This window comes from Annulohypoxylon truncatum (assembly GCF_022578515.1).
Source record: "Annulohypoxylon truncatum strain CBS 140777 unplaced genomic scaffold F4807scaffold_35, whole genome shotgun sequence".
In the NCBI taxonomy this organism is placed as follows: domain Eukaryota; kingdom Fungi; phylum Ascomycota; class Sordariomycetes; order Xylariales; family Hypoxylaceae; genus Annulohypoxylon; species Annulohypoxylon truncatum.
In genome coordinates, this window is record NW_025953821.1 from 50408 (window position 1) to 73276 (window position 22869).

The 22869-nt window shown below is 49.2% G+C and overlaps 7 protein-coding genes across 7 annotated transcripts; 3 read left to right on the top strand and 4 right to left on the bottom strand.

Annotated features, from left to right (window-relative positions):
* Positions 1 to 163: 163 nt before the first annotated feature.
* On the bottom strand, positions 164 to 2478 carry F4807DRAFT_453474 (uncharacterized protein; the record flags this gene model as incomplete). Its single annotated transcript, XM_048000464.1, has 2 exons — positions 164 to 1315; positions 2461 to 2478. 2 exons carry the CDS (start codon positions 2476 to 2478, stop codon positions 164 to 166), a joined length of 1170 nt encoding a protein of 389 aa, XP_047850780.1.
* Positions 2479 to 2894: 416 nt separating this feature from the next.
* On the top strand, positions 2895 to 4459 carry F4807DRAFT_439473 (kinase-like protein). Its single transcript, XM_047999207.1, has one exon. The coding sequence runs from the start codon at positions 3099 to 3101 to the stop codon at positions 4371 to 4373; it is 1275 nt and encodes a 424-aa protein (XP_047850781.1). The 5' UTR covers positions 2895 to 3098; the 3' UTR covers positions 4374 to 4459.
* Positions 4460 to 8595: 4136 nt separating this feature from the next.
* F4807DRAFT_470255 (ammonium transporter) lies at positions 8596 to 10942 on the top strand (the record flags this gene model as incomplete). The annotated part of the gene is made up of 4 exons (XM_048002794.1): positions 8596 to 9309; positions 9417 to 9736; positions 9835 to 10512; positions 10606 to 10942. The coding sequence occupies exons 1-4, from the start codon at positions 9211 to 9213 to the stop codon at positions 10940 to 10942; spliced, it is 1434 nt and encodes a 477-aa protein (XP_047850782.1). The 5' UTR covers positions 8596 to 9210.
* Positions 10943 to 11380: 438 nt separating this feature from the next.
* F4807DRAFT_234335 (uncharacterized protein) lies at positions 11381 to 12705 on the top strand. Its single transcript, XM_047994195.1, has 3 exons — positions 11381 to 11436; positions 11506 to 11880; positions 11941 to 12705. The coding sequence occupies exons 2-3, from the start codon at positions 11833 to 11835 to the stop codon at positions 12514 to 12516; spliced, it is 624 nt and encodes a 207-aa protein (XP_047850783.1). The 5' UTR covers positions 11381 to 11436; positions 11506 to 11832; the 3' UTR covers positions 12517 to 12705.
* Positions 12706 to 12893: 188 nt separating this feature from the next.
* Positions 12894 to 14954, bottom strand: F4807DRAFT_453476 (uncharacterized protein; the record flags this gene model as incomplete). Its single annotated transcript, XM_048000465.1, has 3 exons — positions 12894 to 14537; positions 14702 to 14727; positions 14795 to 14954. 3 exons carry the CDS (start codon positions 14952 to 14954, stop codon positions 12894 to 12896), a joined length of 1830 nt encoding a protein of 609 aa, XP_047850784.1.
* A 1678-nt stretch (positions 14955 to 16632) lies between these two features.
* Positions 16633 to 21421, bottom strand: F4807DRAFT_439492 (uncharacterized protein). Its single transcript, XM_047999208.1, has 2 exons — positions 18360 to 21421; positions 16633 to 18245 (listed from the first exon to the last, which is right to left on the bottom strand). Exons 1-2 carry the CDS (start codon positions 21208 to 21210, stop codon positions 17155 to 17157), a joined length of 3942 nt encoding a protein of 1313 aa, XP_047850785.1. The 5' UTR covers positions 21211 to 21421; the 3' UTR covers positions 16633 to 17154.
* Positions 21422 to 21682: 261 nt separating this feature from the next.
* F4807DRAFT_234424 (uncharacterized protein) lies at positions 21683 to 22867 on the bottom strand. The gene has a single exon (XM_047994196.1). The coding sequence runs from the start codon at positions 22430 to 22432 to the stop codon at positions 21824 to 21826; it is 609 nt and encodes a 202-aa protein (XP_047850786.1). The 5' UTR covers positions 22433 to 22867; the 3' UTR covers positions 21683 to 21823.
* Between the last annotated feature and the right edge of the window lie 2 nt (positions 22868 to 22869).

Consider the following 22869-nt stretch of genomic DNA (forward strand, 5'->3'; position numbering starts at 1 on the left):
TGTAAGTGGAATAAATACTTCGCGCCTTGCGCCGGTCTAATGTATAATTAATACAACTATCGCGCCTAGTACCCAATCACCTAGCCTGATTACCTAGATTCGGACTCTGTCAAATAATAAGATACCTAATCGGCTTCATCTACTCCGCAAGGCTCATCGACCTCTAATTCGGCAAGTTAACGATCCGGCCGGATAAAATCTTTGCTCTTTGTGTAGCGCTCGGGCACGGCATAAGAAGTAACTTCCCGAATTCACTTTGGGGGCCACAGGTGGCTTCATCCCAGGTGATGGCATAATCGCCATAATTTGTAACGGGTGCTTCTAAGCCTTCGACTGTCTTCTTCCAATCGCTTTGATTCTGGGCATTCCAGGGATCATCGCTGGAGGTAAAGGGCATGTCAGCCAGGTTAGGGACATACGAACAAACGCCATACTTGGCCATCTCATAGATACCCTGCGCCAGCATCGTGACAATGGCTGTGCGTCGGGCGCTTTCTATCTTAATCCACCAATCCCATGTCTGGGCTGCGAGTGTGGCGCTGTCATGTCCTTTTGACGCCTCCGTTGCCCGCATGTGCAGCTGTAGCGCCCAGCTTTCGAGTATATAAGAGTGCGCCTCCGCCTGTGCACGTTGTCGGACGTCGCCATCCCAGAGCTGGATAAGGTGAAGGATTAAAAATGCTTGCAACGACGCGGTATGCGCCTCAATAGGCATATCAGATGGATCAAGATCAATAAGTTGCGCCACCCTCCTTTCAACTATGTTCATCACTATACTCTTGGTGGTCTCCTCTCTAGAAGCGTAGCTAGCACATGCGCTAAAAGCCTCCTCGAGTGGGAGGGGTAGAGATGGTGTATCTCGCTGTGATGAATGAATGAAGGGTGTTTCTAGCTTTCGTAGAAACTTCCCTGGCCAACTCATGACCGTGCGAGTTAAGATAGGAACGGATTGAATATTCAATGTTGACACAGGCATCACAAAAGGACTAGTGGGATGGAGTCCCGGCATGCGGATGTGTCGAGAGCTAAGCAGAGATAACTCTTGATCTGAGAAGTTGCCGATTGTCTCACTCAAACCTCCCGTTCGGGACCCTTGAGATGATGAGTCACCGTCAAAGAGTAGTTCCCCGCCTCGCAAACTGCCCGGGGCTCGGTCTTTAGCGACAGGTTGTGATTGAAGAGGGTCATGTCTTTCACCGAGACTTCTGACGGGCTGGTTTTTGTAGAAGCAATTGGTCCCCCTCCGTAAACAGCGAGGACATTTCGGAGTTTGCGGCTCACATCGGCGTTTCGCTCTGGCGCATGGAACGCATGACTTCTGGCGCGAGATCATGTTAAAGAATTCGATTTCTACCTAGCTTCCGCTTTTCTAGGCGAAAATCCAGAGTAGTAATAGCGGAACGTTCGGAATTGTCGCAGCTGAATATCCAATGCTGACACGGAGGAACTATACGCCATGCCGAAATAGGTCTAGACTCCACTACATTTGTTATGAATCCAACGCCGCATCGGTGGAATGTGTACCATATTATTGGCGTACGGAGCATCACACAACCGCATACCGCCCTTATGACCGGCTAACGCAAGCCGCAGGCGTCACTTTACGGACATTATGGCACCAACATGTCAAAAGACACAAAGAGGTTGACAACTTAGTAATTCAGGAACCCGAATAATTATGTCTCACTCGACGATTATAAAACAAAGGACCTGCTGAGCTCATGGTAAGTCATTTTATTTCATAGCACGCAGCCTTTTCTCAGTGGAAACTCACTCAATCACAACCCAATTTGCACATAATTACCCGAGACATCTCACTCCAACATGGCTGTCATTGAACTTATCTTCCCTCAGCTCAAGAAGGACCCAGAATCCATCAAAGAAGCATCGCTTAAGGTCCCAGGTGTTGCGCTCGCAGCCTTCAGGGGGGCAGGTGTTCAACGAGGTCTACGAGGATTCATAAACTCGGAAAACGGAAAAGATGTTACGGCCGATGTCAGGGAGCTCGTGGTTCTTGGTAAAGAAACCCTGACCTGCACCTCTACTCATACCTTGCTAACCAGTAAAAGAATGGCCAGCTGCATCTGATTTTTACGCATTTGTGGGGTCTCCAGCCTTTGAAAATTTCATGGCCCATATGAAGCCCTTCGCAGACGGGCCACCAGAACTGGACCTTTTTGAGACAAATACTGGGTCTCCTCTCTTTGGCGCTAAGGAGTTCTTAGAGATCTTGCTAGTCCGCCCCAAGGATGCATCGAACGGCGATGAAGATATAAAGACTGTCTTGGAGAAAGTGCAGTCGAGCCTGGAGAAAGCCAGTGATTCCGATACCATCTACGGAAGCACCGTGAACCTTCCCCAGAAAATGGCTACCATTATCAGGGCATTCGCAAGCAGCGCGGTAAGTTCCGGGATGCCATCTCTAATAGTTTAGACTTCTAATACTAGTTTAACAGGAACGCGACGCAGCGAAGTCATCGCAACAGGAGCTTCTGAATGAAGTAGGCAAGCTGGCGAACCTGACCCGGCTGGAGGCTGAGGTCAACCAGTTGCCTATTTAAAATCATCGGGGGAACTAGTGATATTGAATGCCAGGTGTGCAATTGAACATTTACACTCTACTCAGCATAAACCATAGTCAATTCCATGTAGCGAGATACCTAGCTAGTTATATTGATTCCTTTGATACGTGGAATGAAGAAGCACGTGTAACCGTGAAATGGCATTGGCCCCACCAGATGCCGGTAGGTAATTTATGGGTCCCGGACCGGCTTCCGGCAATTTATGTCACATTGTCCCACCCCGACACCACAGAGATGCAGGTGCTACCAAAGGCACGGAGACCAAGGCATGTGACTTGATCGGAGAAGCTTAACAATATAATTGACGCTCAGTTCACATCCACTCAATTCCTTTCAGATCCCACGTGTTCTTTGACTAGCCAGGGAGAAAAATGATCAAAGGAAATGCGACACAATTGAGTCTCAGTTGAATTGGATTGTGCATCCAACATTTCGGCTTTGTAAGATTTATATGTATATCTACTTCCACATTCTCCATTCCAAAACCCCATCAAACGCCATCCCATCAACAAAACAATGTCTTCTCTTCAGGATAAAGAACTACCATCAAAAATTATGACCGACGAGGATCGCAAATTCTTCGGACCCTTGCTCGATATTTCAGCCACATCGCTTGTTGCGCTTGGGTCAAGGGTTTATGAACATGTTTTTCATAAGCAGAGTGAGAAGGGTGAACTGATCGCCCGCATTGCCGGCTCATACAACCTTGTCCACGTTATCCAATTAGATGATGACTTCAAACTAGTAATTCGCGTCCCTGCAACTGGTTGGGGCTCCGGCAAGACCGAGACAGCAGCACATGCACTCGAGTCAACAGTTGCAACGATGCGTTTCGTCGCGAAAAATACATCGATCCCAGTACCTCAAGTATATGACTTCGACACAACTGACAACAACGAGATTCAGGCTCCATACATGTGCATCAGTTTTGTCTCTGGGATGCCAGTATCTCAAGTCTGGTTCAAGGAGCCAGAGGATATGTCGCGGGAAGAACTACGTCTTAACATCTTACGAAATCTTGCGCAGGTTATGGCCAAATTTTCGTCCTTTAGCTTCGATAAGATAGGATCTATTCAAAGCGATGAATCTACCTTACAATCGCTAGCACCTTGCTATGATTGGCATCTGAATGAAGATGGTACGTTGCAGGTTGTGTCCTCCGGCCCCTTTGACTCCGTCTCTGACTACCTCGCACATCATTTTAAAGAAGACAAGGACGACGAATACGGCAAAGGAGGTACGGAACTCCTGAAGGCAATTATGCCTATCTCGATAACAGATGGTTCGTCACAAGACTTCGTCCTTCGTCCTCCCGACTTTGATTCTCAGAATGTTATGGTTGATGATTTAGGCAACATCACAGGACTTATCGACTGGGATCTTGCCCAAACAGTACCACGACTGGTGGGGTATGCAAAATACCCTTCCTGGCTTACGAGAGATTGGGATCCTTTAATGTATGCTTGGCCAGAAATGTTAGAGGAGGATTCCCCAGCGACGCTAAAGGCCTGGCGTGGTAAGTATAGAGACTTTCTTGGAGATGCCCTTGACCGGCAAGGAGATTGGAAGTTCACATTGAGTTCTCACTTGACGGAGGCAGTGTGGATAGCTGCCCACCATATTCCAAACCGAGTAGAAATATGTCGAAAGCTGGTTGAGGAGGCTACAGATGGAGACGATGCTGACGGCCTAAGTACCCTCTTTCAAATTGGGGACGATTACTTCGAGGAAGAGGATTGGAATGTACTAAATGACGGGATTAAGCGCTTGTTTTTATCCCAAGATAGATAGCTGTTTTATAGCTGCCTAACATCACATCGTTTGCGAATGTAAAGAAATATTGTTGATACGAAATAGAAATATATTGAATTTTAAAATGACCTGCTCTCTGTGCCGTTCTAAGTGACACTACTCGTATAACTCCTTCAAGTGTGAACAGAAAAATCCAAACATAAACAGATAATACCTACGAACTAAAAACGTGATCGTTACCTATACTACTCAACTTTAAATGTTCGAAATAAAATGTAGCTCACTTTGATATATCACGATAGATCTAGGAATCAGATGTTAATGTATTTACTCCATAACAATCCAAGTGTTACTTAATTAGCAGAAACCCCAGGGATACCTATCGTTTCCTACCACCTAGCCTAGTGCGAGAACAATTGGACGTTGAGCGTCAACTCTCTTATTGTTTTTCGTTTACACCTTTAACGAGTTTCAATACTAATTTACTGATTACACATGAAAGGCTTCGTATTTTGAGAAGCATGAGTATATATATCTATCGCATAAAACCACAATGAGCATCTATGGGGTCATCATCGTCCAGTTCCCCGTTCGTTTTCACCTGCAAAGAATTATTCAGAATATTGCTTGAACATACGTTGGAAGTCGTCTTTATATTTGACTATCTAGATAGATAGGTAAGTGAAAATGACTGGGAGCGGAACTCACCACTGTCCCGTCTGTAAGTCGAGTGCTGATGCTCGCTGCGTAACGCAGAACCACCTCACGATGTGCCCTGCGTGCAATAGAGGCTACTCATCACAACACAATACACAGTGTCCGTATTGTGAGAACAAGCGAAGGATGAAAGCGATGCGCGAGGCAAAGGAGAGGGAAAATCAGCAGAAGAAGAATAAGAGATAGGGCTTAGTTCGTTGGGAGTTGTACGATGAGGCGAAACATTAGACCGTCTAATTTAGACGGACTGCATACCTATAGATATGTAGGTTAATTCCATTTAATAAACCAAGCCCTAATTAAAATCACTTATATGGCAACCCCACGGTTTACGTGAAATCTAGGTAGAACTTCCCCAGGACTGTCATCATGGTAATTGAGCCGTGGCCCGGTCACCAGAGCAGGAAAACCGAGATGAAATAATTATCGATCCAAGCAGTGACTTATATTACTCAGAGGTTGTCAAAACGTGCCCAACAGATGTATTTTTCAACTTAAATACCTCTAATATAACAAATAACTTACACAATCGTAAAACATACACAAAGCAAGAGGCTTGAGAGACAAGGGGTTATGTCAAGGGGCTCTACGACGAAAGCGGGAAGCTGCTATTGAACTCCTGTTGAGAGCCCTGGGTTGTTGGAGCGTCTAGCGCTATTAATATAGAAATATCATTGTCGTTATACCTAAGACAGCGACGTAAGTAGCCGCCTAGGTATCTTGTAGGTTGAAGGAAATTGTCACTTTCATGCACAAGACGGAGCCACTAAATCTACCTAGGTATCAATAGGAGCCGGGGGAATCTAATGGGGCTACTCGTCATCGGCATCAAGCTAAGCTCCCCAGGGTCCTGGCATCGTCCCGATTCCGGCAACCGACGACGTAGACTTGAACTGACATGCTACCACACCCCTGAACCGGAAATATACAGCTATAGGAAATGATCCGAGAGATCGGAGCTCCTACGGAGCCGGTGTCAACCTAGCAGTGAACTTGCGACATGGATCAACAGATACTCAGAAGCATGCAGTATTGAAGACATTGTATTCCAAAGAGTTGAGGGAAAGGGTAGTTGATATGTTTGAAACTATGGAGACTAGAACTGAATTAGATTATGAGATCTCGGGGGAAGTTCGCGCGGACCGGAATATTCTCGAAGATGTTCGCGTATCTAAAACACGTTAGATGTCTCTTGCACATCGTAGATGTTACCTAACTGTAGTTATTAAGCTGCGGCTGCATAGTATTCTGCAATGCTGGGGTGCGTAAAACGGGCTAGAGGATCACTAGTCGAAGCTCTTATCCGGGGTTGTTAACTTATTTAGTTCATTGATTTAAAGCCTTAGACAAGATTAAGGCGACACCGCGTGGACGGCGAATACTTACACAATATGTTCATGTCAGAAGTAAAGCCACGCGCCAGGCGAGTCATGATAGACCTGTCTTTGCTAGTTTCGTATGCTGTAGTGCCTACCTTAGTTACGACAGTATCGGTATCGAATCATTGCTATCTCTTGGAATATTGGCGTTCTTGGTGTCCTTTAAAGCGTTCGACGGATAGGGAAAATGGTTCTATGCCGAGTCTCAGCCAGTCAGCTTAGCTTGAACTTCCACGACAACTTCCGGTCTAAGACATCGCCGAGACAGTACACATGATGATCGCTTGGAGGTTCCCTTTCCACTCTTGGAATCAATATTCTTGGACACACGCGCCAAGGCGTCTCATGGCGAAAGGCAAGTTGCTAGCAGTAGACGGCCAGACGGCACGCTGAGGTGCTGAAGCTGAAAAGCAACTGGCCGACATGGAGCATCGAAAGGGCGCTCCAGCTGAGTGGGCCAGACCCCTGATTAGCAGCCCTGGCCCTACCGTTAGCTCCAGATATGAGTGACAAGGGTTCCGAATCCGTTTGAAGGGAAAAGGCCGTTCGCTATTGGACAGCGCATTTTCCTTATCTCTCGGCACAACAAACTCCACTGCTTGGCGTGCCTTGGCTCGATCCAATGCCTGTTCCTTCGAACTTCGGCCGCATCTCAGTCAGAATCAAGCTGATACTTTATGTCGATAGTTGACTGGCTGAATGAAAGAGCGAAAAATCATGAAAAAAAAGGTGCGCTAGCGGAAACAGTTCTCATTCGAGAGACGCCCGATATATATGATCCGATGTTTACGAAGAGCTCGAAGGCCTGGAGTGATTACTAACGGCTAACGGGCACTTATGGCTGAAGCTGCGGCTGTCTCTGATAAGACCTCGAGCATTCAACGGGTCTTCTTTTACGGCCTGCAGGAGCCAAGGAATGATGAGCCCCTGATGATCGACTCGACATCACCTAGTGCTACATAGCTGCATGGAATCATCCTCAGAGCTTAACATCGGCTTTGCCATCGGTATACATGTCATCAGAAGGAAGTGAGGAAAGAACATCAAGTAATAGATTTATAAGATGTTGGTCGCGTTGTTGCACAATTGTTTGCTTGAATTTGGAGCTCGAGCCATTGACTGGCCAGCTAAACCGAGACTTCGGCCGATGAGCAACGTTGTCCAGAACTAAGCGTAAAAATAGTTACTTGCCTAAGTCGCCTAGAACGCGCTTCCACTATGTTGAAGTGATATTGATGCAGCTTGCTGCCACGAACAAATCTCCTACTACTTACTTAGATAGCCGCAACCACCATGCTACTCTAGATAGGTACTACTGAACCACGTGTGAATCATAACACGTTCGGTTGCGCAACTCTGCAGTAAGGCAGTTCTCGTGTTCCCCGGGGTTCCCGTAGGTGGTTGTAAGACATCGAGTGAGTCCATTCAGGAAACATGCCCGCGTGGTAGGGCGGTAGGACCGACTTCAGATGGAATGGTGAGATACATTGCAGTTCGGCCGCAAGATTCGAGAATGCCATCTGAAGTACCGCCCAGCTGGGAACCTCCCAAGATTTTAATAAACATAAACATCCATGATCAATAAGGATAATACTGTACGTTAGTTCATTAACATCCGAGGAATTCCAACAGCTCAGAATAGCAATTGACTTATTAATGAACGTGATGCGCGAGCTTCCAGTAACACCTTACGGTCAGGGCAGTCATTAATTAATAGCCAGGTACCTGTAGGCAAGTAGATGAGTAACATTCAACAGCATACGCCTCTCATCTACATGACGCAAATTCTTGTTTTCTGACCGCCCACTATCTTTTCTCAATTTCTGGATAATTCGACTCGAACTCCAACAACAATATATCTGCGCAGAGGTTAGTATCTACCTACATGTAGTTGTAACGTCATGCAGACTGCATATATGAATCCTTCTGTTTCTCCGTCGTCTCTTTTCAGTGGTGATGCTCCGGCCACGCAGCCACAAACGTGTCTATCTCTTCAAGGCTAGGTACCTATCTCCAACGCCCCGGGCCCCCCCTTGTCGCCCTCCCACTCGCTACGCCAAGAGCAGCAAGGTCAGCGAACTGGAAGAACAAACGAATCGTGTTGCGATTCGCCGCGCTCGCTAGAATCCACCGTACTCTCGGGTCCTTATCAGCAAGATCCACCCTAATTGTCAACGGTCTTTTGCCATTTTAAAATTATTAAAGCTGCTTCGACCGGGGTACTGATATGTAGCGTATTCTGTCCTAGTGTGTTCTATCCTTTTTTACTAACTGCGAATATCCTTGGACAAAGGAACCTTCAAGTCGGTATCGGGAACACCCTTATCCCACCCATACCGACGGGAGTACAAGCGACGCAGCGGCCTTCCTTGTATCATTCTCGCTCAGGTAATAAGCAAGGGGTACAAGATAGTGACCAAGGTAGGCATGTATTCGTGCGTAGGCGTAGATACCCGCTGTACATCTGTACAACACTTGCATGTCTTGCCTTGCAGCCGTCTTGCCAATCGAAGGAACTCCCCGAGCTGTAATGCGCTTCTGCCATATTTAGGCACGGACACCCGCCCCTGGCATCGTAGGCACCTTCATTTTATTTCTTCTTTTCCCTTGTTGTGTGCATCATTCTTTTCCGCCAAAAAAGCAAAAATTCGCGAACCGTCCGGTTTTTCTGGGACGAGTGTCTCACCCAAAAGAAGCATCGTCAACTTGCTCTTATCTGAGGAGGGGAACGAAAATTAAAAGGGTTCGAGTCGCGTCTTCTTGATCGCGGCGACGTCAACATGTCGTCCAGCTTGTACGTCACGCCGTACAATGGCACCACCGGCGATGCTGACGCCGGGTATTCTACCGGTGTCACGGATTTAAATCAGTTCTACGAGGTACGACAAGAAAAAAAACCATTGTGTATTAGCCGTCGAAGGAGGAAAAGGGAAAATGCAAAGAAGAAAAGGAAGAACAGCGCTAAAGTAAAGATGTTTTATTATAGAGCGGTGATTTCGCCTGGATCATAACCGCCGCCGCCCTCGTCCTGCTCATGATTCCCGGCGTCGGCTTCTTCTACTCGGGCCTCGCCCGGCGCAAGTCCGCGCTCTCGCTCATCATGCTGGCCATGCTATCCATCGCCGTCGTCGACTTCCAGTGGTTCTTCTGGGGTTACAGCTTGACCTTCTCCCACACCGGCAGCAGCTTCATCGGCGACCTCTCCAACTTCGGCCTCATGAAGACCCTCGCCCAGCCCTCCGTCGGCAGCACCAAGGTCCCCGATATCCTATTCTGCCTGTACCAGGGCATGTTCGCGGCCATTACGTGAGTTTTTCTTCAAGTCGCGCCGTGCATCGCTTAGCCTCCCTTTCCCCTTTTCTCCTACCCCAAAATCCCTAACCGTAGTCTAACCCACAATTTAGGCCAGCCCTCGCCATCGGCGCAGCTGTCGATCGCGCCCGCGTCCTGCCATGTATCGTTTTCATGTTCGTCTGGGCCACTATTGTGTATGATCCCATCGCGTACTGGACCTGGAACGCGAACGGTTGGTCCTTCAAGATGGGCGGTCTCGACTTCGCCGGCGGTACCCCCGTCCACATCTCGTCCGGTGCCGCCGCCCTCGCCTTCTCTGTCATGATCGGCAAGCGAGCCGGCTACGCCAAGAACGCTGGTCTGCCTTACCGCCCTCACAACGTCACCCATATCGTTCTCGGCACCGTATTCCTCTGGGTCGGCTGGTTCGGTTTCAACGGTGGTTCCGCTCTCGCTGCTAACCTCCGCGCTGTCATGGCATGCATCGTCACTCACCTGGCTGCTTCGGTTGGAGGTATCACCTGGGTCTTGCTCGACTACCGCCTCGAGAAGAAGTGGTCCGTAGTCGGTTTCTGCTCCGGTGCTATCTGCGGTCTCGTCGCCATCACCCCTGCCTCCGGTTTCGTCACTCCCTGGGCCGCCGTGATCTTCGGCATCGTGGGCAGCATCGGCTGCAACTTCGCGACCAAGCTCAAGTTCTACATGGGTGTTGACGAGGCCCTCGATATCTTCGCCGTCCACGCCGTCGGCGGTATCATCGGCAACCTGCTCACCGGTATTTTCGCAGCGTAAGCTCCCCCGCTTTCCCCTTCCCCCTTCCCCCCCTTCTCTTCGTCCCTCTTCACTCGCGCACGTGTACTAAACAAACCCCGTTAAAACAGCGACTACATCGCCGCTCTCGACGGCTTCACCTCGATCCCCGGCGGCTGGATCAACCACAACTACATCCAGCTGGGTTACCAGATCGCGGACTGCGTGGCGGGCTTCTCGTACTCGTTCGTGCTCACCTGCGTGATCCTGTTCCTGATGAACCTGATTCCCGGTCTGAGCCTGCGCGTCTCGGCCGAGAACGAGGAGCTCGGCGTCGACGACGACCAGCTCGGCGAGTTCGCCTACGACTACGTCGAGCTGCAGCGCCACACCAGCGACGTCCTCGGCGAGCACGGCGGACGCGCGGGCTCTTCTAAGAGTAGCGACGGACCCGAGAAGATGGTTTAAGGGGGGCGAAAGAAAAGCTTTCAAGCAAAATGCATACAACCTTACATAAATAAATAGACGGTGTTCGAATTGTGCTGTATGGATTAGGTACGCAGTGTGAGTGAGTGAGTGGTTGAACATACAAATCCCGCCTGGCCAAGCGCGCTCGCGGAAAAAGATAAATACTAAGTACTGGAAGCTAGCATTGTCATTAAAAATGGGGATTGCACAACTACATAGCGCTGTTGCATAGTTTTTCCTCTTGCTAAGGCATCCTTCCGTCATAATCAGTTTAGATATTATACCCATTTTATTCTAATGAACCCCCTTTTCTCTTCTGCGTGAACGAGGACTCAACATTTAAGTATGCTTACTTGCTATAGAAATGGAGATCATACCGGGCCAGGGCCAGTATGGATCTCATTTTATACGATTATTCTCTTCTACGGTCCGTTTATCTGCTGTACGTGAATTACCATTCGGGGTGGTGAAAATTGAGGCTATTCGGACTTTTGGTAGGATGCCTTCCTTCAACTCAATTACAAAAGGATTCATCTCACACAAGATAATTCTCATGTATCTAGCAAGCTCATGATTAAGTTTGGATTCATGAAAACTCATCCTAATTGGACGATTCGCGCATTGTTCTATTGGAATCACAAAGAGCGGTCCCCGCGATGCGCACAAAGACAACCTTATGGACTCGGTTTATGCCCATAGTTCTTTATAGTTCAACGTTATCGACAAAGGAAGGTCGAATGCGGTAATCGAGTAACCATCACAACTTCGGCCAGTTGTTGATCGCAGGATTTGCTTCCGTATTATCCGTATTAGCAACGCTTCAACGATAGAGCTGCAACATCGAGACTGGTAGCCACTGATATCGGCGGTAAAACATCAATATTCCAGCGATGGAGATGGAGATGGATATAGACCCACCTGAGGTATCATCATACACGGTACGTGACCCAGTCCAGCCGCCGGTCTACGAATAGTAGTTAACACTCACCTTCACACAGCACGAACAGGGAGCAGGACCCAGCACCCACGCACACGGGACCAATACTCCTCGTTACATACCCCCTGAACACACCCTGGAATCTCCAACCTTCAACCCGTCACCCAACTGGAGACCATCAAGCTCCATCCCAGCCCAGCCCCCACAAATCCACGCACCCACACCCCGCCGCCGGCGCATAGGCGGCGGCCTCGCCGTCCAAACCCACACCCACGGCTACGGAACACCGAGCCCGACGCCGTCTCCCTCGCCCCGTTCCCCCGGGGACCACGACGACTGGCGCGCGTCCGCGGACGCGCTGCAGGCGGATATCGCGGCGCAGTTCGAGGCCGAGGACCGGGTGGCGGCTCCGGGGGGTCGGAGGGGGCGGAAGAGGAAGTGGGAATGGAAGGAGGAGCGGAAGGGAAAAGGGGAGGAGGAGGAGGAGGAGGGAAACGGTGGGGATGGGGATGGCGGTGAGGGTGAGGGTGAGGGACAAGGGGACGGGGACGGGGATGGGGAGGTGGATAGGCTTCTGGATAACTTAGTTTGGTGGTTGGCTGAGACGAGGAAGAGGCGGAAACTGGGAGGGAGGTAGGGTTAGGAGGTTTGGAGGCCCTGTCTCTCCTGTTATTACTAATCCGTTAGCGAATATTTCTCGTTGGTAGGCTGTGGACTGTACCTAGATAAGTAATATATCGATGGGATACTCCCCGGGACTGCCCTTATGGAAGTGGAAGTGGTAGCGAGCAGATAATCTACGGATAAGCGCCGAAACGGGCTATTGGTAACAGTTATCTATTCAGGGGTATTGTTCCGCTATCTAAGCTGTACGCAAATCCGAGGTATAAATCTAAAATGGCTGCGTAAACTGTACGTATTGGTCGAACGAATTCGTCGTGCCTATGCCCGTATATAAACCCTTCTCGACCGCCCTCGATCTATGGAGCCGTTTTATTCGATTTAGCTCCCCATTCAAACAGCCGAGGGCTCACCCATAACGCAATGCACTTTCTCAAACTCCCCGAGCGCGTTAGGCAGCACCTTGGTATACTCGACATGCATCTGCTGTTTCTCGAAGTCCCAGAATACGTTCGTCCACATGTACCTCGCCTTCGCCGGGACTGTGTTCTCAGCATTCTCCATGCCCAGCTGGCCTTCGATTTTCATGATACCACTCACGGCATTCGCCAAGCTCCAGCTATCCCAGGGACCTTCTCGCCAGTCCGAAGCCCTGAGCAGCTCCACGACCTCCGCCCGGACCCTAGCGGTCCGACATTTCGCGCCTATGTGAGCTAGTAAAGGTAATCTGCCCGCCTCGTTGGTGAATCCGACCTTCACGGGCACGTCCGTCGGGAACTCCATGAAGAGCTTGCAGCGCTGCACCACGTCTTCGAGCTCGGACAGGAACTCATCGTACATCATCTCCGTCGGGTCGAGACAGCACGTGATGGCCACCACGGCCACTTTATGGTGCAATCTCAGCAGCTCGAGGCCTTTGCTCTCGCGAATATCCATGGGGCTAAATAGCAGAGAATCGAGACCCATGCCTAGGTCGTGTAGTTGTGATAAGTAGATGGCCTGTTCCCGATACGCGGCCGACTTGTCGAAGTCGTAATCGGGGTTGAGATTATGCCATGCAACCTTGCTCTGGAAATTCGCGAGTTTGATCATGAGGTAGTCCCATATTTGCCTTGCCTGGTCGAGCGTCTGCGGGATGGTAAACGTAAAAGGACTGCACAATCCGAGGTCGTCGCTGTTATCGTATTCCTCGCCCTCGGTGAAGAGCATATGATACGCGTACTTCCCGTGCGCAAACGGGAGACACGCGGACGTTATGCTATGTCGTGCAAACATATTAGTCATATCGTCCACCTCGTCTCGCGGAGTTGTGAGATAACGATCCCACTGGCGACGTAATATCGATCTCGAATCAGGACTCGTACTCCGGATATTCGTCAAGACTTTGATGCCGCTGCGAATAAGACTCCCAGAGCTATGATAATTTCCCTGCATGTTCTCGAATACTATGAATAAGAGAGTCGCTGCCATAGTTAGACGGCCGTCGAGGCCATATAACCCGATATTTGATCGAAGGTGTGATAGTGCTTTAGAATGATGCATAAGCGCGGCCTGGTGATGTCGATTAAGTTTTGAGGGCGGCCACCACGTCTGAGGTCCTTTGCCATGCGCGGAATGCTCGTTGCGAAGCTCCATAAGCGCACGACCGTAGGCGCCTATGCCAAGAATTGAGTGATGAATACATCGGTTAACCATGCTATCTCGGAGAGACGTCTGGGTCCAGAAGTTGGTTATGTAGTAAGGCGACAGCTCATGACATATCTGGTCCTTGAAGAGAGTGAAGTACCACACATCGTCCTCGTTCCATCCGAACCCGTAACTAGGCATCAGTGGAACTGAAGGTCGATGATCTGTTCGTTGAGGCGACGGCGAGGGCTTGCTCCCTGAGCCTGCTAAGGGCCTCAGCTTCGGCTTCGGGAGCAATAACCTCTCAGGCCGGGAGGCTAGGGTTTTTGTTTTAGGAAGAGCATAACCCTCGCACATAAGTCCAAGGCGCTCGCACTCTGCGCAAGACGGCTTGCCTTCGTCGCATTTTACCTACAGAAGATTAAGTCAGTGATCCGCTGCCATTACAAAAAATAACGCCGTAAGGAGGGAGTCTAAAGCATTGAATAATCGGCCTGGCCTAGGCTCAATAGACTCGCCGCTTTCCGCGATGGATAGATTGGCAGGATAACTGGAAACTTCAAATTTAAACTGACATGTCTTCTTTTGCAACTAATACAGCCTGCAATTTGATAAAGAATGAATTAGCCAATGGATGCATCTGAAGATGATTAGATTTGACCATTCACCTGTTCGAACCTTGGGCTTGCTCGCCCTCTTCCGTGTCGGCCTCGAGTCATTACATTGTTGGTCGCTCGTGCAGCCTCTGTCTGACGAATCAGAGGTGAAGGACTGTTGGCTACGGCTAGCTGGGCTATTTCTTCGCGACTTTTTCGTTTCGGGCGACATTACGCGCATGTCCCGCCTCGAACAGGGGAGCTGTCTTCCTATGTCTGACCTTATTTGGTAGTGCCTAGGCTTGCTTCTTTTGATTTGCTTATGCGACTTGCTCTTCGCTCTTAGGGATATTAATTGTAATGACGATTGGATCGATAGAAGTGAGCGACTAATCAGGTATTTGTGTTGTCAAATACGAAATTCTGTAGGTCGGGGGAGCGCCTGGTTGCCGTAAGCGCGCCGAGTACAAGGGATCATTATCAAATTCTTGGGTACGTAGCCGCGGACGTGGAAGACATTGTACATAAACATCCTAAATATCGAGGAGTCAAGCATGAACCATTGTGGCTCCAATATTATCCTGGGCGGTAGTTGATGCGCGATGCAACGAGACAGAGTTCTTATTGAGTTTATCGTCGTATGGGCGCCCCGCAATGCGGTGAGATGAGATCCAACGGCCAAGGCTCATCTGTGTGTGTGGATAGCGTGTGGATAGCATGTGGATTGCAATAATAGTATCATGCTCAGGTGGTGCTCAGTATTTCGACGAATTATCTCCCACGACGACAGAAAAAAAGCGTTGCCTAATCGACTTAGGGAATTGCCATAGCTGAGAGCCGAGTTCAATCTTTCATACCTACCACCTACGTGCCTGGGTAGCTGGGTATCTATGTGGCAATGCTAATTGGAAAGGCTCAGACTCAGACGTTTGAATGCCTGTGCCTGTCTGTGCCTCACGCCTGCATAAGCAAAAGAACATTCGTGGTCAGATTCTCTTGGGTAATTTCGAGATCAACCTCAGCTCCTAGCTAGGCAACGAAATTTAAGCATGGCAACTATTCATGGGTTAGCAGGTTAGTAGTGGCTTCGTTCCGATTTTAAGCTATCAATCCACCTACATAGCTGTATTGTTGGGTTTGCGATAATGTTTCGTAGGATCTAAACCTCCACGCGACATTCTTCGGCCGATGGACGGCGGACGATGATCTAATAGTAATACGAAGCCCGATCGCTGTCACTGTCGAGGTTTCATACCCATCCCCCGCCGAGATATAGTAGCGGTCAACTAGTACTAAGTACAATCAATATTGTATTATCGTCAGACTTCAGCCTTAAAAAATAGGGGGCCGCTGGTTCGTCAACTTTCCCAGTCGCATTGGACAAGAGCCGACAACCATCTTACTTGGTCGGTCAGGCTTACGTTAGACTCATAACACCTGCATTTCCCACGTTGGTACCTAGAGATAAAGATTAGCTCGGGTATCGATGTAGCCGGATCAGTGGGTTATATTGCATAAGCCCTCAGTCGAGAAGGGCAATGATGGGATGTGTCAACAATAGTGTAATATTGATATTTCATCCTGCGCTTGCAGAGTGCATATGCACCTAAGGAGGATTCTTCTAGAAGCATTAGAACCATTTAAGAGCGTGACATCCATGGATGCGTGCTAAACTTTGGGTAACCTTGAACCTTTACTAGTGCATTAGTGCGCAATTTCAGGGCAAGCACGCGTACGATGCAAATGCAAACTGCGCTGTATAATCAAAATCCTTCGATGGAAGTTTCTAATGCTGATCGTTACATTCAGGGCTGCAGGCCATAGTATTTCGGTATTGCCTACCCTTAATGGAACGTTTTAATAGAACTATCTGTTGTTCTTTTCCTGCGTCAGCTCTACCGGTTCGGAAACACCACGTTGTGCTGTGTCAAAGTCATTTTACTAGCACTCATCAGCGCCCTCCACACACACACTTGTTCATTCCCGGGTATTTCTCCATATTTCCAGGTAGATACCTACCTCTTACGCATTAGTAAAAGCGCGCATCCAGAAAAGTGCCGGACGGCGGAGGTTATCTGGACCTCACCCCAAATGCTGCGCAGTCTAGTTAAATATAGAATTATGCGATGTTCAACACAGAACTTGGCCAATCAATTCAATACAGGAGCATTCCAGATCTACCCATGTTACTACGTAGTAGCTTATCTCCAGTGAGACTGTAATTCCAAGGGCGCGGTACAATAGAATGTATCAGCAACTTCTCGTTCTCAGCCCTACTACCCTTCAAGTATCCTTCACCTGTGACATCCTGCAGCATATGATTGAGTCATTGCCGTCCATTAACGCTTATTAATAAGTGATAGCCGTATTCCTCCGTTCATTTCTTCCGGGGCCACTAACCTGCCGACTGCCGTATTAAGACTATGACATCTTTAGACTTCTGTCTCAACACCGGTCTCCTTCTCATCGTGGTGGAACATTCCGCCAATATTACCTTTTAGCCTACTAAGCTTGCTGCCGAGGTGGCTGGCCTCCCTCGCGGGCCGAAACTGCATAATGCCCCGGTGTTTGCGATGAAGCTGCTTATGGTGGTCCTTGTAATCGCGCAGCTGGTTTCGCACACCTCGCGATCCATCATCAGGATCATTATGACCGGGTGCCACCACCGCCGTAGCTACTTCAGCCGCTCCTCCGACAGGGTTGTGAAAAATATTCTTGACCTTCTTGAAGTCCCGCAGAGATAGACTAGATGAGCTCGACGATCCTTGGGCACCGTCCTCGTCGTCCGAACTAGAGCGCGAAGAATCATCGTTGGTATGGACGCGAAGCTTCTTGCGAGTCTCTTCGTTCTCCGAGTCATCGTCGCTTTCCATATCAGCCTCATCTCCAGATTCATCCTCATCGTCGTCGAGCTTCTCGTCGGTGATCGTATCTAAACATTCCATAACATCTCTCAGGTCATTATTCTTAGCCTGAGAAGCATAGCTCTTGTGATATCCAGAGAGGCCGCGCCAGAACTTTAGATCAAGCTCAATCTCGCCTAAGGGTTGCTCGCCCTCTCCTAAGCCATTATAGTCGCAACAAGATCGGGCTTTTTGAAGGCCATCCTTTGATCCTTTCCACACCTTCAGGGGCCTTGTGTCATTTTCCTCGTCGACAAGATCGTGAAGCCACAGGACCGCGAAGGCAGCAGTTTTGTCGCGTCCAAGAATGGATTCGCGGAATTCGATCACCATGGCTGAAGCATATCGCTTACGGACAGCCAAAAACACTGCCTCGTTCTCCTTCCTGCTCTTGCAGACCCACTGGCCGCTTTCGGGGTACATCTTAGCTCGCCCTATATTGGTCCGCAATTTGATCCGATGCTCTGTCAGTGACTTCGGCAAGCCCTCTTTCGCCCTGATAGGTCCGCAGATCTCCAGAGTTCCGTAGTCCCATCCGCGGAGATTGGGAGGGAGTTTGATTTCTACACTACGCCAAACCATGCTGATGCGGACTCGTCCAAATCCAATGCCGCCGACCACTGGCAGTGTTAGTAACAGTCTATGATAAAGGAACATAGGATCATAAGTCAATGATCGACGGATCACTTTAGGATTCCACATGGATAGAAATAACGAGACTATGTTGTACTTACGAGGTAGATTCTCCACCATCTGGCTCTTCTTCGCAAAAACCTTTGCAAGAGGAAGATAAACGATTCCTATCAACGGATCGTCTTCCCGCTCTCGGGAATCTCGTACGCTCACAATTATCTCGGTGTCTCTCCAGTCGCGAACAAACCGCTCTGTCCCAGCGTTGAAGAATGGTTTCGAGTTCTTTGGTTTCGTCCGTGTTCGATATATCTTTTTGTGATTCAATATAATGGTACAATAACTGTCGGGCATGTCATCGTGTTGCTCTGCCTCGTCCTCATCGTCACCGCCCTCCCCCTTATCGTCCTTCTGGAGCTTCTGTACCTCGAGGCCGGTGATATTGTGTATTTGCACACTAAGGATGCCTGAGACTAAGTCGGTAGAAGGCGGAGCCGAAATAATCATAGACTCTTCGATTTCCCTGTAATCCTGGGCTTTCTGCTGCTTTAGCTCTTCATCGTCCGAGGCCTTGCCCGCTTCCCGGAGTTTGTGTTCGGATATTTCGGAGACGTGTCGTTTGAGCTGATCATGGGTTCTTATTTCTTCATTAACGGTTTGTTGTTCAAGTTCCTTCGACGTGATCCTCATCTTCGAGAAGTACCCAACAGACCATACTATTGACCCTGGCATTGGCTCATCGGAGTCCTGTCCGACAAAGCGGTCTTCGCGATCATATATCCTGTTCGGGCTTTTCATAAGACGCTTCAAGTCTACCTCCACTCGACCTAGATCATCGTCCGCGGACCATTTATCTGAGTCCCAGAGCTGCAATCTTAACTTTTCCTCAGCATTCACCTCTTCCGGAGTTACCAGAATGGTCGCCCATTCATGCCAATTCGGCTCGTCATCGTCCGTGACAATGCGAGTCGAAGCAACTGGTTTGCCGAATTTACCCCAGGCCACCGTAACGTACGAATCGCTCGAGCCTTCCATAGGGCCAATTCCGCCATCGCCTTGTTTGAAGCCGCGAGCCTGTTTAATAAAAATCCAAACAACGCCCAAGCTAGCCGTGTCCTTCTTAAAATCTTCTCCTACCAACATGTCCTTTAGGTTAAGAGTGAGGCTCTTCGGTGCCACGTATTCTGCGAGAGCAGCATCGATGGCAGAATTGACGAAGGAAGATATCAATGGTATGTCGGTGAGACTAGACAAGTGCTTCGAAAGAGGCACACACGAAATACTAGCCTTGGGCTGCCCAAGAAACGTCATGGTGCAAAGCGAGATGAATGGAGGGTCTGGTGTCAGCTGAAGACGAAGCCGCACGGTCATGATAAGACCCCTAAGCTCAACCCAGACGGGAACAGCTACACCTCCAGGAAGGTAAAACTTCAGGTAAAGATGGGCGTTCTTAGCCTTTGCCTTCAATGAATCGCCAGATGAGCGACTTCGATAAGCCAGCGCAAGTTCCATGTTCACAAAGTCACCTTCCTCGGCCTCCATCCCCTCTTTGACGGACACCTGCTCCTGCTCCTCTTGTTTTGGGTCTTTACCCTCATTCTTACGCTCTGAAGTTTCCTCTGCATCACTCTCTTGACTATCAGTATTTCCTTGTGGATTTTGCGGATCCGTTCGGTCACTTCCAGTGCTCTTGTGGTCCCCCCGAATTTCTCCGTCGGAGCTGACAGTTTGACTAGCCGCGCCGGTCGGTAGCCACCGAACCCCGAGGATGCGAATAGCTTCGCTACCTTGTCCCATATCGTCAACACTGACCATTTTAATAACTTTAGGTAGAGAGGCCTGCATGATATCCTCAATTTGATCGACAAGCGAGGCAAAGAGATCAGGGTTGACGAGCGGCCAGATGGACGAGAGTAGGCTATTCAGCCATTGCGTCGATTCCGGTAGTTCCTCATTATTGCTCAAAATAGCCTGTTCCTCCCGTCTCGCTGCACTCCAAGTCTCGTCTTCGAACACCTCGCTGGTTTTCTTGCTTACCCACTTTCCCATGCCGACAACAGTCGCTGCTCCTAGGAGAACAAACAGACCTGTGTTAAGCAGAACCCACCGACTCGAGTTAGCGATGATTGCCGGGGCAGGCAGTAAGACGGCTGCTAAAGAGCCGATCGCAGTTAAGCCAGCATATACCGTCCGTTGGTAGACAGAGGCTAGCTCCTTTTTGGTGTGTTCAAAGTCCGGCGGCGGGAACACCCTTTGCATACCGTTGTATGTTCGCTGCAATTTCTCCCGCTCTAGCCGCAGTTCTTCATCTGACTTGGAAGCGCCTTGTGGTCCAGTGGCAGTGTCATGATGGAGACCTGGTTCTGGTAGGTTCTGAGGCACCGACTTGAGGTCCTTCTCTGTTTGATCGTGTATGATAATTGATAGGTGCGTTACTGGGTCTGTAACTTCACGTCCTTCTCCATGTCTTCTGGCCTTTTTCATTGCTTTGCGTTTCTCTTTTGGATCGACAGCGCTGGCGACAGCCTCTGTTCCCGATTTATCTTGTTCGCCCTTCTTTTTGTTGCCATCATCTTGGTTTTTGTCTGCATTTTTGTTCCCCTCATCATCTACGGTCTCTTCCGTAGAGCCTTCGCTATGACTGCCCACAGCTTCTTCTGATTTGTACTGTGTGTCATTGGCATAGTTGTGGTTCGTAGAGGGGTATGGATCGTGGCGGGAGGACTTTGGGATATCTTGACCTCGGATGGCTGCTTTAGCGGACTCGAATGCTCGTTTAGGCCTTGAAACATCCTCCGGACCTCGTTGCGCCTGCTCTTCGTCCTCTAGCTGGTCAGCAAGCTCTCTTCGATGTTGTCGGTATCCTTGTATGGTAGGTATCGGATGTTTGGCGTTATGAGGATTTCTATATTCTCTCCCGGGCGTATCCTGCTCGAAATCTGCCTGGTTTGCCATATTGTTTCAGTGAATAGGCATTTGGCTGGGTTTGCAAAGCTAGCAAAGTTCAGGCAATGGTGGTAAGCAGGCAAATAGAACAAGAGTTGTAAAGTACCTAGTAGGTAGGAAGAAAAGTTGAAATTGTGAGACTTAATAAGACCTAATGATGCTGGCAAGTAATACAACGACACACAAAGGACGAGGAAACATGATTGCACTTGCATCACCATGCAAAAAGCGCAAACATGCATTGGATGTCAGGCACGTTCGAGCGTTAAAATGGCGGTAGTATGAGGTCATCGCCTATTATTCAACCAGCAGCACCCCAGCTATAAGCGAATAGTGGGGTTCGAGGTGACGCAGAGCTGCAAAACTAAAACAGCTAAGGCAGGGTGCCTGGAAAAGCTCCGGTCTTAGCCCTAGCGATCCCTTCAGCACCCGTGCCTATTCTGCCATTCCACAACGTCACTAACTCTAAGTGAATCGGGATATTCCCCGCACAATCCCGGCATTATGTAACATTCATATTTGATTCATTCCCCCTATTGCTGCTACGATACGTGTCACAGTCCTAGATAATAGCAGCGGATACGTTCAGAATAAGCAGGACAGGCTCAGATCATCCCCCTACTCATTTAGGTCGAAGAAGATAGCAGTGGTGATAAATATCCGGCTCGCTCTCCTTCAATTTGGGAGTCAAGATCTTGGCTATAACCTCGACGTCGAACGGCAAGTCTTCGACGTCGAAACGGCTCGACGAATAGCTCAGAGAAATCCAAATCCCCCCATCGGCAAGGTATTTCCTAATTCCGGAGGCCATGCGTAGGAGTGTCGTCGTCCCGCCGCAGGAGACGGCGTCGACGGTGCTCTTGTCGATGACCACGTCGAACCTTTGGCCCGGCGGCAGGTCGTTGCCGAGCTGCGTCGCGTCGGCGACGACATACTTTAACCTCACCTCGCCGAAGGCGGCCTCCTCTAGCTGGCGCCCGCGCTCGATGGCCAGCGGTTCGTAGTCGACGTTCGTCACGTCCAGGTAGCCGCTCGCGCGGAAGTGGTTCTGCAAGTCGCTCGTGCCGGAGCCGAGCTGGAGGATCCTGGGTTGACTCTCGCGGCTGGGGAGTCTGGAAAGGTGAGGCGCTATGATAGTCATGAAAGTCTCCGACGATGCCAGCCACTCGAAGGACGTCTCCGACTTGAAGCGTTCGTGCCAGTAGCTCTGCTTCTCGAAATCGACGGGCATCGCGAAATCAGATTCCGGTTTATCATTTACCGTCCGAATACTTAGGTTTTTACTCGTTTTGTAATCCGGTTTTCATATACTTCACGAGAGTCTCGTGTAAGTCACGTTTATATATTAGGTTGGGCTCCTTTTTTTTTCTTTTTTTCTGAATGCCCCACGATTCATAAAAACTCTGACCGGTCGCAGTATTTCCACTTTCCAAATTTGGTATCGCTAGATGGAAATCTCTCATAGACCGCTCTTTTAATCAGTGTATGAGTAGTATTCTACTAACGAGCAAAACTTGTAAACAAGCTCTTATGGTGATTTTATAAGCATCTCTTCAATAGATGTAGATATCCGGCAAGGAGTGGTTGCGCAGCCAAAATTCCAGTTAGTAAATCAACATGAAGCCCCTTTTTAACAATTCGAGATTATCAACATCAAGTTAGCAAGTA